General features: G+C 41.3%; 1 protein-coding gene across 1 annotated transcript in view; it reads right to left on the bottom strand.

Moving 5' to 3' along the window:
• Window positions 1-1,785: 1,785 nt before the first annotated feature.
• The window catches only part of nos1 (nitric oxide synthase 1 (neuronal)), a 45,362-nt gene continuing 29,820 nt past the window's right edge, over window positions 1,786-17,327 (bottom strand). Inside the window, exons 18-29 of the mRNA XM_061260735.1 lie at window positions 14,443-14,617; window positions 13,533-13,671; window positions 12,762-12,840; window positions 11,097-11,290; window positions 9,791-9,960; window positions 8,873-9,083; window positions 8,003-8,090; window positions 7,532-7,653; window positions 6,887-7,035; window positions 6,493-6,687; window positions 5,538-5,656; window positions 1,786-5,124 (exon numbers count right to left, since the gene is read on the bottom strand). Of these exons, the coding sequence (XP_061116719.1) occupies window positions 5,109-5,124; window positions 5,538-5,656; window positions 6,493-6,687; window positions 6,887-7,035; window positions 7,532-7,653; window positions 8,003-8,090; window positions 8,873-9,083; window positions 9,791-9,960; window positions 11,097-11,290; window positions 12,762-12,840; window positions 13,533-13,671; window positions 14,443-14,617 (1,657 nt within the window). The 3' untranslated portion in view covers window positions 1,786-5,108. The remainder of the gene's footprint in view (window positions 5,125-5,537; window positions 5,657-6,492; window positions 6,688-6,886; window positions 7,036-7,531; window positions 7,654-8,002; window positions 8,091-8,872; window positions 9,084-9,790; window positions 9,961-11,096; window positions 11,291-12,761; window positions 12,841-13,532; window positions 13,672-14,442; window positions 14,618-17,327) is intronic.

Here is a 17,327-nt window from a genome sequence, read left to right on the forward strand (position 1 = left end):
GTGACCCCAGTCCGTGCCAAAAGTAGTAATTTATTTGATAATATGTCTATATAAGAAATTATTTTTGCCGTCTAATATGGTCCCTGTGACTTTTCATAAGGAAGGTACATCCGTGGTTGCATGTTTTTTGTTTTTTTGTTTTTTTCATTATGGCTCACATTCTCAACTTGTCTTTAGGTTATATGAACTCTTGCCTACTTATCTATGTGTTACACAGTTCAAAAGCATCAGTACTCTGTTGTGGCAAAAAAAAAAAAAAAAAACGAGTTAATCCACTATGCATACACTCACCGAGCACTTTATTAGGAAAATGTTTTACTTTATTACACCTAATTATTCATGTGATTATCTAATCAGGAAATTGTGTGGCAGCAGTGCAATGCATACAATCATGTAGATACGGGTCAGGAGCTTTAGTTAATGTTCACTTCAACCATCAGAATGGGGGAAAAATGTGATCTAAGTGACTTTGACTGTGGAATAATTGTTGGTGGCAGACAGTATCTCAGAAACTACACTACACAATCTACACTCAATATACCATAATGACAAAGTTAAAACATGTTTTTAGACATTTTTGTAAATGTATTAAAAATCAAAGCCCTTCTGGCAGTAAATCCAGCTTTGAGTCTTCTTGTGTAAGTCTACAAGCTTTGCACACCTGGATTTGGGACGTTTATCCCAAAGTTTATCCCCCTGTTCGTCTAGCCAATCTACCATAAAAGGCCTGGTGGTGGAGGGCTGCCGAGATTGTTGTCCTTCCGGCAGGTTCTCCCATCTCTGCAGAGGACTTCCAAAGCTCTGTTACAGTGACCGTTGGTTTCTTGGTCACCTCCCTGAGCAAGGCCCTTCTTACTTACTCAGTTTGGCCAGACAGCCAACTCCAGGAAGAGTTCTGGTGGTTCCAAACTTCTTTCATTTCACAATTACTGAGGCCACTGTGCTGGAAATACCCATAGCTTTAGAAATGGTTTATACCCTTGCCCTGATCTATGCCTCACTACAACTTTTTCATGGAGGTCTACTGAGAGTTCCTTGGATTTTTGTCCTGAAATGTAGTGTGAATGGTGGATATGTATATACACTTGTGTGCCTTTGTAACGATGCCAAATCTATTCCATTTGCCACAGGTGGACTCCGACCAAATTCTAAACACATCTGAAGGAAAAAGCAAACAGGATGCACCTGACCACAATTTGGAGTGCCATAGTAAAAGGGTCAGAATACTTATGTAAACAAAATCCGTTTTTGATTTTTTTCTAAATTTTCTAAATTTTCACTTTATCATTATAGGTTATTGAGTGTAGATTGATGAGCAAAATGGCAATTTTATCCATTTAAAATCTGCAACACAAAGTGTGCAAGAAGTGAAGTGGTCTGAATACTTTCTGAAACCATTGTATTAGATATGACTTGAAATGGCTTTTCTCATATGAGACACTCTTTGTCCAATGTTTCTCCTTGACCTACAAAGTAAATTATGTCGAAATTTAGCTTCCTATATGGTCAACACTGCAAATGACTCCCATCGTGACCAGTATTCATGAAGGAAGGAAGTAGCTTTAAGTTTTGTACCCTGAAATATGTCTTGTTCTTACTGCCTGTCGTGTTTCTATTGTATGTTTGACCACAAAAACAGGCCATACTTGCTGAGATAACTGACAAAACGTTTCCTGAACAATCCTCTCTGAAAACAAAAATGCTGTATGGTTATAATTCTGACCACAGATTTTCTACTCTCTTCTTGTTCTAAAGCATTGCAAACTCAGACCAAAATAAATCCAGTTTTTGACATAGAAATGTTTTTTATTAAGTCAATGCAAAGTCTTTGCAGTATGCAATATATGGTAAACGTTCAAGGTTGATAAATTTCACAATAAAAGGAGCACTGCAGAGGCTGTTATCAGCAGTGAAATAAACATTAATATATTTTAAGCACATTACCGTCCAATCTGAGAGGGTGAATGCAGTTATGATAGTCATATAGATAGTGCTGGAAAAGATACAGTACATAGCATCTTTTAAACATCACAGCATACATCATGCAGTCAGATCTCTGTTGTAATTTCCAATATTTAAAGGATTTGAAATACAGAAGCTTTTTTTCTCTATTTTTTTCCCACACAGAAAAGACAAATAGATATTTATAACCAAAATACATTCTTAAAAAAAGATCTCATATAGTTTATTTTTACTTAGTTTCTTTGCCTTTGTAAATCTTTTTTTTTTTTTGCACATTTTACATCACAGAGTTTCAACGGTTCTCGTTCCAATCAAAATAAAGAAACGTAAACATATTTTCAGTGAGAAATGCATACAATTATCAAAGTTGGCTGTTCTCTCACTGGAAAAAAGTTTTCAATTGAAAATGTAATTTACAGTCCCTTCAAAAAGTATTGGAACAGCAAAGCCAATTCCTTTGTTTATGCAATACACTGAATACATTTGGGAATGAGATAAAAAGATGAACGGATCCGAATTTCAGCTTTTATTTCCTGGTATTTACACCTAGATGTGTTAAACTACTTAGAGCATAGTTGTTTAACAATCTAGATATAAATACCCGGAAATAAAAGCTGAAATTCAGATCCATCATCTCATGTACATCTTTTGACCTCAAACTCAATTGTCTTCAGTGTGTAGCAAAAACAAAAGAATTGACCTTGCTGTTCAAATACATTTTGAGGGGACTGTATATAGGCCATTTGCACAACAATTCATAAAGCTTCTTAAAATGCATTGAGCTTCTGTCCTACCAGAGGCAAATTCTTTTCACCACAAATAAAACACAGGTTAAGGACATAGAAGAGGCAAATAATAAACAAGAAAAACTGTGATCAGCAATAATTACAATAAACCTTTGAACCATAGGTCAAACCACATGAACATTGCATTGGGTTGACTTATCAAAGCCCTATACAAAAGGCAGAGATTTAACAAAATAGTCACCAAAAAAAAAGGCTAAATTACAAGAGACACTCTGCATGCATTGATGTTTGCAATTTTAAGAAAAGGAGATGAACACAGTCTTTAATATATTGGCTGCTCTTTAGGATAAGGGCTGAAGGCCAAGCAGGATTATTATTAGTAATAGTTTTTTTTAATTTGGGGAAGAGTATTTGGCTGTTAAGCTGTTATGTTTGCAGGAGGGATAGCATTCCAAGCTGGTGCATATCAGAAACCACGAACAGTACATGGCAGCCTTGACTGACACGCACATTAAAACATGTCAGGGGAAAGCTTTACAAGAGACATAAAACAAGCCTGTATGTGTCTTTCTTTATATCGTCAAAGAGAGGTAACTGAGCGGCTAGTGAGTGGATATGCACTACGTAAATATATCCAACATAAGGCAGGCACAGAGGGGAAGGGGTTGTCCAGGGTGCATCTATGAGACAGGGAGGAAAGCCATAGAAGTACCATGGCAACCACATGTGTGAGGTTCACAAGCCATCACAAGACAGCCTGATTCACTCAGGACTACTGCAGTTACAAGCATAGGGAGAAGACCTCAAGATGGAGGGAAAGAGCATCAGCTACTCTCATGTAAGGCAATAGTCAGTCCCCAGTACATTCTCATCCCGTCCTGAAAACTGAAGATTCATGGCTCAGAGGACCAGATGGACATGACAAATGTTGGGGACCCCATAGAGAGGTACAAGAGTTATGGGCTCATAGGAGTCAAAAGGGACTTCCTACGGCCACAGCCACTCGCTTATTGGCCTTTAAATCTTCCTTTGTGGTCCCCTCATTAAGCAGATATCTCCCCCATTCCTCTCACAGCTTCCGTTGACAAGGAGGAGTGACAGCTGTTCAGCCAATCAAACAGCACTGAACCACCCCCCTCATAAATAAAGTTGGAAGCAGAGATACGGTAAGTTGCCCACGCAAAGTCCTTCACCTGGCTGTCGGTTAACCACAGATTAAGGGAAAATAAGCAAGAAAAAACATCAAATGCTTATCTCTTCCTGAAACGACATACCGAATACCTGATTCTTTTGAGATCAAAGTGTAACTCGGCCATTGATTAATAAGCAGCATTATTTGAATCTTTGTCATTCCTTGTGGCAAAACAGTAGGAAGGCTATCAGGCAGGCATGCCTCGGACTTCCTCATTTCCAAAACGCAACATGTATGAGGAACAGATTTCCCCACAGCTCCATGAATGACAGCAATGTTGAGCGGTACAGTAATTTAGCCATTCCCTGCACTAGAAAAGGCAGTGGCATCTGCCAAGCATGATTCTGCAACCACAGCTGTAACGCAACACTGGATTCAGGAAATAAAAAGTTGCTTAATTCTGACAACAGTACAGACATGCAGGTAGAAAAAAACTGACAAAAGCACAGGCAGATTTTGATGGGCTGTCAGCATGCTATTGGATATTGTTGCTGTCCTGAATAGTCGAATGTGCCAAAAATGAGATATTCCATAGTCTTATTCATAGAAATTTGAGACTTTCAATACATGATGTAATACGCATATAGAGCATGTTAGTATGTTGTTTCCATTATAATTATATTAGAAGCATAACCTGCCTCCAAGGTATTATCAACACGCATCAAAACTGAAGTAGCACTCGGTCAACCCGTTCCTTTCTTATTGGAACATCAAAACATTGATGTAAAATCCCTCCTGAATAAAGACAGATTCTCCTTTGTGTCCTCAATGATTGAACTAACTCACACCATTCATCCTTTCCAATTTTCTTTAGCTACCCTAAATGCTGCACTTTCAGAAAAGGCGCTCATATTAAACAGTTAACATTTAATATATGAAGAATATTGTTGTCTTGCTCATGCATTGACACTGAGATACAAGTCATATGATGGGAAAACATTGCTCCATAAATCAGTTAAAACAGATTAATTTGAAAAATAAAACATACATTTTGGAAAGTAAGATAAATAAAATAACTGAGATACCACAGACAAAGTGCACAGCCTGACCATTACAAAGCATAATTGGTAGAAAATAATTGCAGGTAATTTATTTGTTTACAGTATAAAACTTGGCACAGTATCTTTGTCTAGCTCCGGGAATACTTGGCTCCCAACAGTTCATCCCAGTGGTACCCTCCAGAAGAAGTGTGGAAGTTCAGCACAGTCCTATGAGCAGAACACCCTGGAAAACATAAATTCACGACTCAGTCTTCATCCACTGTGAAACTTGTTGATTTAAGTAGAATTCACGATTAAAGCCAGAGTGTTCATGCGGTCTTTGGACACCTCATTTGCCATGTTCCTTTCCTATTTTCAGCAGTGCTACGGGGCCTCACCCTGAAGGGCACACGTGTGATTGGGGAAAAAAGGAGCCATTCGCAAGCCTGTAATCCTGTCAGACAGAAGCCTTCTTCAACTGCCGTTTCTATGGTTACCACTCTGAGTTTGTCATATTGTTCCAGAGGCTGTATCTCTGATAATCTACTGCTTGCAGGCCCCTCCTACAGTTAGTCGTGTAAGAAACAGGGATTATCTCAGGACATAACGATGTTTATCCTGTGAAAGCCCAAGGCAATCTGGGAGAGCGAGACTTACTCATCAGAGTCCTTTTTGCTCTCCTCGATGAAAGCAATGGATTCAGACCGCAGCCTGTTGGTAACCTCATACGTGCGTAGCGTAACGCCAAAGATATCCTCGTGGTACCGGTTTTCATCCTGGGAGGTAGAGTGAGGGCAAACGCCATAAAACTTCCAGTGAGCATTTAGAGACAAACATGTTTCTGTTTTTTTTGCACTTATATTTTCTCTTAACCCCTTAAAGAGTAGCTTTTTTGGATTTGTTTTCAAAATTCAGTGTTCAGTGTTCCAGAACTGCTTTCAGTTATCAGTAGTGATTGTTACATCAGTATTAAAATGTTCAGCTAAGAGAGTTTTCATCACGTGTTTGCGATCCTACACCTTAAAGGGCTTTTTGATGTCATTGCAACCCCTGTTAACTGGCATAGCACAGACAAGCACATGTGATTCTCTCTTTTCACTACACAGTCTTCCAGCTACACTTGCACACACATGAAGTCAGTATGGCACTATGTGCAGCTTGTGCAGGCAGACTAGAGCATCTGATTGACAAAGGGGGGCACTGGTGAGCAGTGTGGATCTCCCACCAGCTTAGATCCTGGGCTTCTCCTGGGTAATGTCCTGCCACAGCCAGGGCATGATACCTCATTATGGGGGACATCCAAACACTAGAACAGCATCTTCACAAGATGAACCAAACACCAGTCGACCAACAGTACCAACCAACCCTGTTCCTGGAGATCTACCACCCTGTAAGTTTTTATTTCAAGCCTAATTTGGCTCAACAAGATCTCTAGCTGTTCAATTGTTAGTGTTGGAGTAGATCCCCAGGAACAGGACTGGTTACCACTAGAATAGAGAATAGAGCAATAAGCCCAGGTGCACGCCCCACCCAGGACCATGGCACCCAAATAGTTCAAAAGAAAGGTTGGTAGTGTAAGTGGATAAAAATAATAAAACACAACACAACGTACTCGCAATTTGCTGATGTAGAAGCCGGCGTCCTCCAGCGACATGTTGCCCTGCAGCTTAATGATCTGCTGGATGGTCTTCAAAACATCCCCGGCCATGGTCACATCCCCGCACACGTAGACGTGTCCGCCACGTTCCTTCAGGCAGGTGTAAACCGTCTCAGAGAGCTGCTCGCGAAGCACGTCCTGGACATATTTCTGAGAGGGAGGGAGGGAGAGGGAGAGGGAGAGACAGAGAGAGAGAGAGAGAGAGAGAGAGAGAGAGAGAGAGGGAGAGAGACAGAGAGGGAGAGAGAGTGAGAGAGCAATTTAACTCACGGCTACCTTTCAGGTGGGCCTCCAAGTGGCCTTCTGAACCTCATAGAAGGAGCCGGTTGGCTGACAGACTGAAGCAGACCTTTGGTTTTCCGGGCTCTCGAGAGTACGCCGTGTACAGCTCTTGGAACACCCTCTGGTTTTTGGCCTGAATCGTCTCCTCCTTGTAGATGTGGTCGATCTGGGACTGCCGACATCCAAAAACCAGAGTCATGGGGCAGAAATCAATTCCTATTATGGGAGAAGGAACACACATCAGCGTGATATTAACACCCTGAACAAGATTATTAGATGAGATAATACTCTGTCTACTGCTTATCAAAAATGGGTTTTATGTTCAAAAGCGGTTTTAATTTAAGATACAGCAGCACAGGCAAGACAAACACTAAAATGCTACATAGACACATACTCACACATTAGACTCATGTATAATATAATTTAATATATTTCAGATCACTGACGAAGCACCCAGGTCCTACAGTGCCTGGTTTTTGCTCCACCCAAACTTACACCTACACCTCTATATGGGTGAATCATTAGGCTTAAAAGAACAGTTAACCATGTGCTGGAGGTACTTAGTGCTGCTTCACTCAGGCTCTGAATATTCAGCCTCAGATATTCAGTATAATAATGCAAAAATCCATGTGACCAAACTCGAATAAAAAGAAGAAACAACGTTCCGACTACATAATATGATGTAGAGTGTATGTACAGTAGTAAAACGAACCCTTGTGTTCATAATCATACAGTCTCTGTTGCCAGAAGCTCCTGAATGGAGCGATGCCTGTTCCAGGTCCCACCAGGAGGCAAGGAAGTTTGGGGTCTTTGGGCATTCGGAAGGTCGGAGCGCTGGAACACAGACATTTGCAGGAATTCAGGATGTTTATAAGCGTCTATAATATAATGCACTCATTGCTGTACAGCAAACGGTTTCTCCCACCAGTGTTTTGAACAGCCTTATTTGCAATTAATGACTGCGACTGTGGGATGTTTGGAATGCCTCTCTTCGGAAGTTCTCAACAGAAGCTCAAACAGTCAATATGGTTTTTTATCAAGGTAATGTTTATGCGGCTCGTTAATTATCTGCCGATAGAACTGCAATGTCCTTGTTGTATGCTGACAGAAAAGCGGTGCTGATAAATCGAGGCATTATGTAACATATGGCAGCTCCCCCGCAGAGCCAAGAGTGGCGTGTTACCCTCGAACGAAACACGGAACCATCTCGTCCGTTTCGATGCTGTTCAGCCAGGAGGAGCACACACCGTGGTGGACTGGCCCATCTCCATCTGTGAGGGGAAACAAACCAGCCAAAAAATGCTAAGTGACTAAGAACACAGCTCCCAGCAAAAAATAAATAAAATACTATTTAAAATAAGCAGAAGGTCCAGAACACGCCACAGTTTAACCGGTAATTATGTGATTACACAAATTATTTTTGTGCTTGTAGGCAAATTACTGCAATGCAGTTTGGGAGACTCGATTTCCCACTTTGCCGCATTAGTCAATAGACGCAGCATGCTTGCAGTCATCTGCCCCTGAATGCATCTAAATCTGGAATACAAGACCTCTTCCTCCGCCCACGTTTCAAATCCCTAATTGAATGGGGTCATTACATGCAAGTTATGTGGATTTGTAGAGAAAACAGAGCTCCGCGCATCTCTGTAACTTCTGGCTTCCTGTCTCCTAGGAGCAGAAACTGTTTTTCACAGGAAACAGACAGCACGCGCATCTGAATGTTTAGTGAATGTAATCGCATTATATGAACAATAACAAAAAACATTTCATGAATGTCCTCCCTCCCCTACGCACAAAAACAAATACACAAACACACACGCACACACACACACACAGGCATGCATGCAGACACACATAGAAACACAAGCGTGCACAGACACAAGCAGGTGTGTGCACACACATGCACACAAACGTACGCTGTAGATACTACCAGCAAACCACGAGATTGCCAGGAAGACTGTAAATGTCACAGTAAAACCGCATTTTGATTGGCTAATTGACATTCAGTTCCACAGTCAGTAGCAGGGCTTGATGGACAGGCCCCAGCGCTCACCTCTAGTGCGGTAGGACACGACGGCCACAGTCAGGTGGATCTCCCCAGGAAAAGTATCCGGAGAGGAGCTGATGGAGTAGTACCGCGGCTGAAGCAGGGACAGCTGGGTCAGCAGGAGGGTGCAGGGGATCTGCAGGGAGGGAAACTCCTCCAGAACCTCCACCATGGTGGGGTTGTTGTACCACTTCCACTCTTCGTACTCCTGCAAACCCTGAGCAGAGGAAGAAGTCGAGGTCAGCCCACGCACCCTCCCGAGGCCTACATTACATTACGCTACAGCCAACGCTTTTATCCATAGCGACTTACAGTTGAGTAGACTAAGCAGGGGACATCCCCCCGGGAACAATGTTATGGGCCTTGTTCAAGGGCCTCCATGACCAGCTAATTATAGTATAACACATTGTGGCTATATCAGAACTTGAACCACCAACCTTCCAGGTTCCAGTCATGTACCTTAACCACTAGGATACACCACTAGGCTGCCCTACAAAAGAAAGCGGTTCTGTTCACATCCAGAGCCAGTACCAAAAAAAAAATCATGACACACAAACATGAATCAAACGAAGGCCTGGCTTTGTGAATAAGCTGAGGCGTAAGGAGTGATTCATGACTTGGCCAACATTTCTTCAGGACATTGAGAAAAACTGAGGGTTGGGAGGTGGGTGGTGTTGAGTGACAGCATGTCTCTGGGTTATTAAAAAACACAATTTCAGTTTCCAGGCATGAGAACAGAACATGAAAAAAGACAATATCAGGATAATCCCCTTTTCTGTGCAATGATTAATTTGAATCTAATCTAGACCGCTGTTTAGAGCCAAAGGAATGGCGTAGAGAGTATTTTTGAAAGGTCAGTATTTCTCAATACTTGGAGAATGTACAGAGCCCCAGTGACCTATTTCCAAAGATCGCCTCTCCTACCTTGCTAAGAATCTCCAGTTTCTTCTTCTGCTTGTCATTGCTGGCCAGTGCGGCAAACTGCTGCAGCAGGAGGGGGCTGGGTGGAGTAATGATGTCCACGAAGTATTTGAAGGCCTGGTAGATGGTACATGGTGGGATGCGACTCTCATCTGTCCAGTTGCTGATCACACCTGGAGAAAACCGGTAAGGCATTACAAACAATTACAAAAGATCCATTCAAATGTACTTCAATAGTTTCAATGCTCGGATGAGCCATCTCGAAAACATTAATTCATTATCTTAACCCGCTTATCCTGCACAAGGTTGCAGGGGGGCTGGAGCCTATCCCAGCAAACATTGGGCGAAAGGCAGGAATACACCCTGGACAGGTCGGCAGTCCATCGCAGGGCACACACACCATTCACTCACACCCTCATACCTATGAGCAATTTAGACTCTCTAATCTGCCTAACCTGCATGTCTTTGGACTGTGGGAGGAAACTTGAGTAACCGGAGGAAACCCACGCGGACACGGGGAGAACATGCAAACTCCACGCAGAGAGGCCCCGGCCGACCGGGATTGGAACCCAGGACCTCTTTGCTGTGAGGCAGCAGTGCTACCCACTCCACCATCCGTGCCGCCGTATCTCGAAAACAACCAAACCATTTTATCTTTTGCCATAAGACAAACATTTATTTAAAATTAATTCTACTGTTTCTCAATTGTCACCTATGAAATAAAATTAATTGGGACACTTGGAATGACAGATTACAAAAAACAACATCAAACAGACATTTTGAAGAGAAATCCCTGCTCCACCAAATTACTCCAGTACATCAGGGGAGGGGACTCCCATTCCTGAAAGATCCGTTCCTGGATTTCACGCCAACTTCTGCTCTTAAGTATTTAATTAGCCCAGTCAGATAGACACATGAGCTGGCATTCTAGCTGCAGCTGTATTTATTGATAAGCTTGTGAATGACAGCTTAATACAGTTCTTGTGTCCCTACAGAAAACATTTCACCATGGTCTGTAAAGTGAAACAGCATTGGTGTAATACAACTAATTAGCAAATTGAGACAGGGTAACGGCTGGAAACAAAAACCAGAAACAGATATGACTCAAGGAACTGGGTTCCCCACCACTGAACTACAGACCCTGCAGCTCAGGCTATCTTTTGAAACAGCTGGCAGTAAGCTACCAGCACTAGTTGGTTGACCAGCTCATACCCAGCTAGACCAGCTCAATTTTTAAGCTGGTCATAGCTGGATTTTTCAGCAGAGTAGATAGGTGCATGGTGTAAGCAAAATTCTGAGCAATATTTACCCAGTGCAGTATTTCTCTCTTCCAAGAACTCAACCTTGATGATCTGATTGACAGGTGGAGCGTCTTCCAGTTTATCGATGAGTGAAGTCACCAAGTCCTCGTGGTTTCCCGGGAAGATGCCCAGGTGGTCTCCGGGCTGGTACCTCAACCCTTCGTGGTCATTTGCATGGAGCTGAAGGAAGATTGTGGAGCGACTACACAGGCAAAGGAGAATGAAGTTGCTTTCAGTTTGGTGTTTTGCCGTTTCAGTGTGTGATATTGAGGCCTGGGTGAAAAAATAACCCTTATAAAGCTTCAACCCAAAGCCATTAAAAAAAACCTGCTCCTGATGACCAACAGATAAGTTTTTGCCAATATTCAGAACTAAATATTTCCACATTTTGGTTAGTAACATGTGTTATTGTCATATGTTACATGGCAACAAAAGAGTTTCAAGTGTTTCAAATACATACAGTGGATAGAAAATGAATACACCCCCTTGAACTATTTACTAATTTATTTGACCTATAGCCTAGAATGAAAATGCAATTGATCTATGTATTTTCTCTTCTAATCTACTCACAATTCATAGCCATTTCAAAGTGAAAAAGTAATTATAAATTATACATTTTCCAACATTAATCAGTATTCATCTCATTTAAATCCCTTAAACTATCTCAGAAATAACCAATTGTCTTCAAGATCACACAATTGCTCAATGCCCTACACCTGTGTGGAATCACAGCAATCAACTTGATGATGTCAATGAAAACAGCTGTTTACCATGGTCCTTCTGTTTGGAAGTGCAGTCTCACACAAAGACTGCAGCAAGTCTGTGGTACACATCAGGTGAGAGATATAAAAAGATTTCCAAGGCTTTGAAGATGTCATTGAGCACTGTTAAGACTATCATTAAGAAATGGAAAGTGCATGGCACCACATGTCCAATGGCAACCTTGAAAGATCAACAGGGTTTTATGGCCTTCCCATCACCAAATTAACACTATCTCGACTGTGAAGCATGTTGGCGGCAGCATATTACGGGGTTGTTTCTCATCTAAAGGTACTGGGGAAATTGAAGGGAGGATGGATGGAGCCAAATACAGGGAGATTCTGGAGAAGAACCTGAAGAGGTCTACAAAGACTGAAAATATGGTCAGAAATTCATATTCCAGCAGGACAATGACCCAATGCACAAGGCCAAAACTGCCATGAAGTGGCTTGCAAAGAACAAGTTGGATGTGCTGGAGTGGCCAAGTCAAAGTCCTGACCTAAATCCAATTGAAAATCTGTGGAATGACTCGAAGGTTGCTGTTCAACAGTAAAAACCAATAACCCTCTCACAGTTCTGCAAAGAGGAATGGGGGAATATCTCCAAAGGCAGGTGTGCTAACCTTGTGTAGAGCTACCCAAAAGGACCGGTAGCTGTAGTTGCTGCCAAAGTATTGACTCAAAAATTTTTGTTCATTACATTTTCTCTCTTTTTTTATTACAATTATTTCATTATTTCATATTGCATTCACATGATATGTTGTATACTTTGAGTCCCACTTTAATAAATGGAATTTACAGACCATGACACAACAAGATGTAAAAACTTTGAAGGGGGGTATATTCATTTTCTATTTACTGCACTTGACCCTGGTCTGGGAGTCTCACCTATGGAGAGGGTAATTAATGACCTACTTGGATTTGGGACTTTGCAGTTTTTTTCGTGACAGAAGTTTCGCTCTGTAAGCCTTCTTCTTGTGAATATTGTATAGTGCTGTTGGCAAGACACAATCATGGTAAGGAATCAATAAAACATCCTTACAATTATCAGCCAGCATCTACGAGCACTTATTTTTGTACAGTTATGAATCACACGGCAAATACCAAAAAATAAGTCAATCTCAACAAGTAATTTAGTCATGCATTTCGCTTGTCAAGCTCAGTAACTTAAAGCCAGCTAATATTTCCTACTTGACAAAAAAAAAAAGATCTGAAGGCTTATGACAAGACTTCAGCAACAGGTTCAGCTGTTTTTCAGACCAAATGTCAGAATGGGGAATGGTGATCTAAGTGACTTTGGCTGTGGAATGAGTGTTGGTGCCAGACAGGGTGGTTTGACTATCTCAGAAACAGCTGATCTCTTGGGATTTCCATGCACAACAGTCTCTAGTGTTTGTAGAGAATGGTGCGAAAAACTAAAAACATCCAGTGAGCAGCAGTTCTGCAGGCAGAAACCTGTTGTTAATGAGAAGGCCAAACTTCTAACTGCTGACAGGAAGGTGACAGTAACACAAATAATCACGCATTACAACAGTGGTTTGCAGAAGACCATCTCTGAACACACAATGTGTCAAACCTCTAAGGGGATAGGCTACAGCAGCAGACTTACTAAGTATAAAAAATAAGTCTAATAAAATCCTAATAAAGTACTCACTGAGTGTACATATAAATGATAATGTGTGTTACCCTGGGTTAGCTCAGGCGCTTCCACAGTATAAGTCATACGGAATTTGTTCTTCTTCCAGCTGCGGTCATTGCTGATCAACGAATTGTTCGCCTTCTCAATGTTCACCTCATCACCGACACAGAAGACGTCACACGCAGCCTTGAAGCAAATGGTGAAAGACCTTTTAAAGACCTCTTAAATTAACAAATAATTCACTTTAATGTCATGGTATTTCCATGTGTATGTTTTACAGTTTTACTGAGACCCACCATTTTCACTCAACCGTTAACTTACTTTTGGAGAGCACTCTATACTTTAAAATATTTAAGGAGCCTCCTGGCATTCAGGGGGTGGCAAGTAGCCACTTAGGTTGCTTACTGGGTTGGACAAACTATACATATGTAAATGGAAGATGCTCAACTCTTTTTGGGTACACTTCATACCTTCATGCCACCTGTGCATCTACACTTCCACCATTTTGATTGTAATTTTTTAAAGATTTATTTTGGGATGTTCTTTGTATTTTTCACAAAGATACATTTTATTGTATTTTGTTCCATCCCTGGGAAGAATAACACCATGAAAATGGCCACCATTGTTTCTCTTAATCAATGTGCTTTTCTTTGGTCATGGTCTCACTTTTGGCCCATTCACTCGGTTGTTGTGGACTTCATTACATTACATTACATTACATTACATTATTGGCATTTGGCAGACGCTCTTATCCAGAGCGACGTACAGTTGATTAGACTAAGCAGGAGACAATCCTGCCCTGGAGCAATGCAGGGTTAGGGGCCTTGCTCAAGGGCCCAACGGCTGTGCGGATCTTATTGTGGCTACACCGGGATTAGAACCACCAACATTGTGTGTCCCAGTCTTTCACCTTAACCACTACGCTACAGGCCGCCACTTCACATCCCCCTTCCTCACCTTGAAGACTTTCTTGGCCCAGGTTCTGAAGGACTCCTCCTGGCCACAGAGCTCGTCCCCTTCCCCCATGCGAAGGATGCGCTCCCCACCCAGCTCCTCAAAGAGGGTGTCCATGGCGTGAGCGAAGGCGCAGAAGTGTGGGTAGGCACGCGATCCCAGGCCAAACACAGAGAATCTGCAACCCACAGTAAGCAGGCATTACGTACAGGCCTTCTCTCTGTTTCACCCAAGGTCTGCATGTCACCAAAATCGAGGGCAATTTCATTTCAGCTCTGTTAATTTCAGAGGCTTCACAAATAGGAAAAATTCTCTCTGTGGCTTCAGAACGTTTTTTGATGAATTCATTGAATTTAAGTTAATTTCTTTAGTACACTGAACTGAAATGAACCCAAACTCTGAATGCCTTAAAGGTACAATATATGTTTGTGTTAAAACATTTTCACAAGACCATTGTAAATCCCTTCCTATCATTGAAAAAGGCTCACATGTCCACTCACCTTCTGCCTGTGTTTTCAAAGTGTACATTTGATTCTAACTGCCACAGCCAATGGTGAGGGGGGTTTATTCTGATTGTTCATGTAGCTGCCAAAATTGCACTCCAGGCAAGTGATTACTGAACTCTGTGTACTATTGCTTATTATCCATGCAAAGACTACATATCTAGTTATAAAACAATACCAGTTCGCTATCATTAGCAACTAGCAAATTAGCTGTAGTTAGCTTGATGAATTTACAAATATCCACGTACGATAAAATATAAGCAATACGAACATAGTAGCGATTGCACCAGCATTGTGCCTCAGGTGGATATTTGTAAATTTGGGAAGCTAACTAGTAATAGCTAATTTGCTTGTTGTTACTAATAGCGATCTAGTATTGTTTTATAACTAGATAAGGAATAGTATACAGAATTTCAGTGATCGCTTGTCTGGAGTGCAATTTGGGCGGCTACACGTTCCTTTTATCTCTTTATGTATTCAATCATCTGTGTTTAGCTAAACCTTTACTTCTCTCAAACTGTTACCAAAGTTACCATTGCATTGTGGTAGACTATCAAATCTTAGTTATATAGTCAGCTAGTTATATAGCCAAATAACCTGCCTGCTCATAATATAGTTAGTTAGCTAAAGTGAAAACTTCAAAAAGACAAAAATATAAATAGTGTGGTGTAGCACACCAAAGTCAAGATTTCATAAAGTCACATGTGCAGCGAACATTTTCTGATGCGGACACTACAAAAAGACAGCAGGCTCTGTTGCATTTGTCACTGTCAGCTTTCCAAAACTTAACTGTATAATAATGCTCTACATTCCGCGTTATATTCATAGACGGTCGGAAGTATAAACAGTGTTGCGGTTTGGGGTTCTTTGTTGCAATTCCTCTCTTGACCGTTAGGAGTCCGAAATTACCTATTGTAACTTTAAGAACACATGCCCAATGCCGAGTGGCAGGCGCAGAACTGATCCAGAGCATTCAGATACACCAAATATATTTTCCCAGAAATGAGAACCACCAATGCCCGCTATCCCAACTCGAACAAGCCCAAGCAAGCTCTAGCCAAATTTGAAGTCTGAGCCTGAAATCCCAAGCCAACACCACCATACAGCACAATAGACAATAATGCAGTGTCTCAGAGACCAGATGAAGGGAAGGTGCCTGTGATCGCACACCTTTGCATGTTTTCAATCTCTGTACCATTCTGCTCAACTAGCAAAATAAAGCAGTTGTGTTTTCCTCATACTTTGTGTTTGCATTAAAATATATTTGTACAATAGAGGAATAATATATATTTTAATGTCCATAACAATCAGACCAAGCTAGCCAGCTAGCTTTAGTGCCATTTTTCCTTCTGTTAAATGTGGCATTAATAAGTTTGTCTCTGTCAAATATGCCCATTTTTATTTTCTAGTTGATCATAAGGGTACAGTACAAAAACTGGAATTTTGTAAACAGAGCTATAGGACTTCCACCAAATACCTTAGTGGTTTCTTTATGGCTGGGGTGACCCTGTAAATGAATGTAGATGAAATAGTGGTGGGCTTCAGGATTTGTTGTTATCAGGCTCCTTACCAGTGGTACATGTGCTTGGGTGTAACCTACCTTGTACCCTTTTCACCATCATGCAAACATAGGAGAGATGCCCCAACTAAAGATATGATACAGGTACACATACCAAGAATAGCTGACATTTTGTTTCACAGAATTAAGAAAATTAGGTTAGTAAATGCAAACAGGCTTCCACAAAGATCTACACTCATGGTGAAATTTTCGATCACTATGGTCACAGGATATACTGTTTGAAAGCATTAAAACTCATGGTTCCATCTGTATCAAATATTTTACGATGCCATTGCTTTGGCAACAACAGAACATCCATCCATCCATCCATTATCTTAACACCCTTATCCTGAACAGGGTTGCAGGGTGGCTGGAGTCTATCCCAGCATACATTGGCCAAAAAGCAGGAATACACCCTGGACTAACAGCAGAACAGCAAATAAAAAACCTATTTTGTAACATGGGTGACAAAACAAGTGTGGGTGGACCTCAGCTTCTCTGCATTTTGAAAATCCACAGACGACACAAATGGTAATGTTGTTCTCCTTTTCACAGCAAGGAGTTTTTTTCTCCTCTAGCTGGTATTAGGAGCATTGTAGCTAATGACATTACGTTTCCCGACAGTGTATAGTTTGCTCGGCTTGCATGAAACAACACAGAATTTTTTCACCTGCGTAATGAAAGTAACATTTTCAATAAACATGCCGAAACCATTACAAAAACATTCTTGAGATTTTGTAATGCCTTCATCTAAATAGAGGACTCTGCCTTTGGAGGCAGTGGAACCCTTAGGCGGGCATAGCGCTTTTAACAATGAGTACGCAGCA

Source organism: Conger conger, chromosome 11, assembly GCF_963514075.1.
Source record: "Conger conger chromosome 11, fConCon1.1, whole genome shotgun sequence".
In the NCBI taxonomy this organism is placed as follows: Eukaryota; Metazoa; Chordata; class Actinopteri; order Anguilliformes; family Congridae; genus Conger; species Conger conger.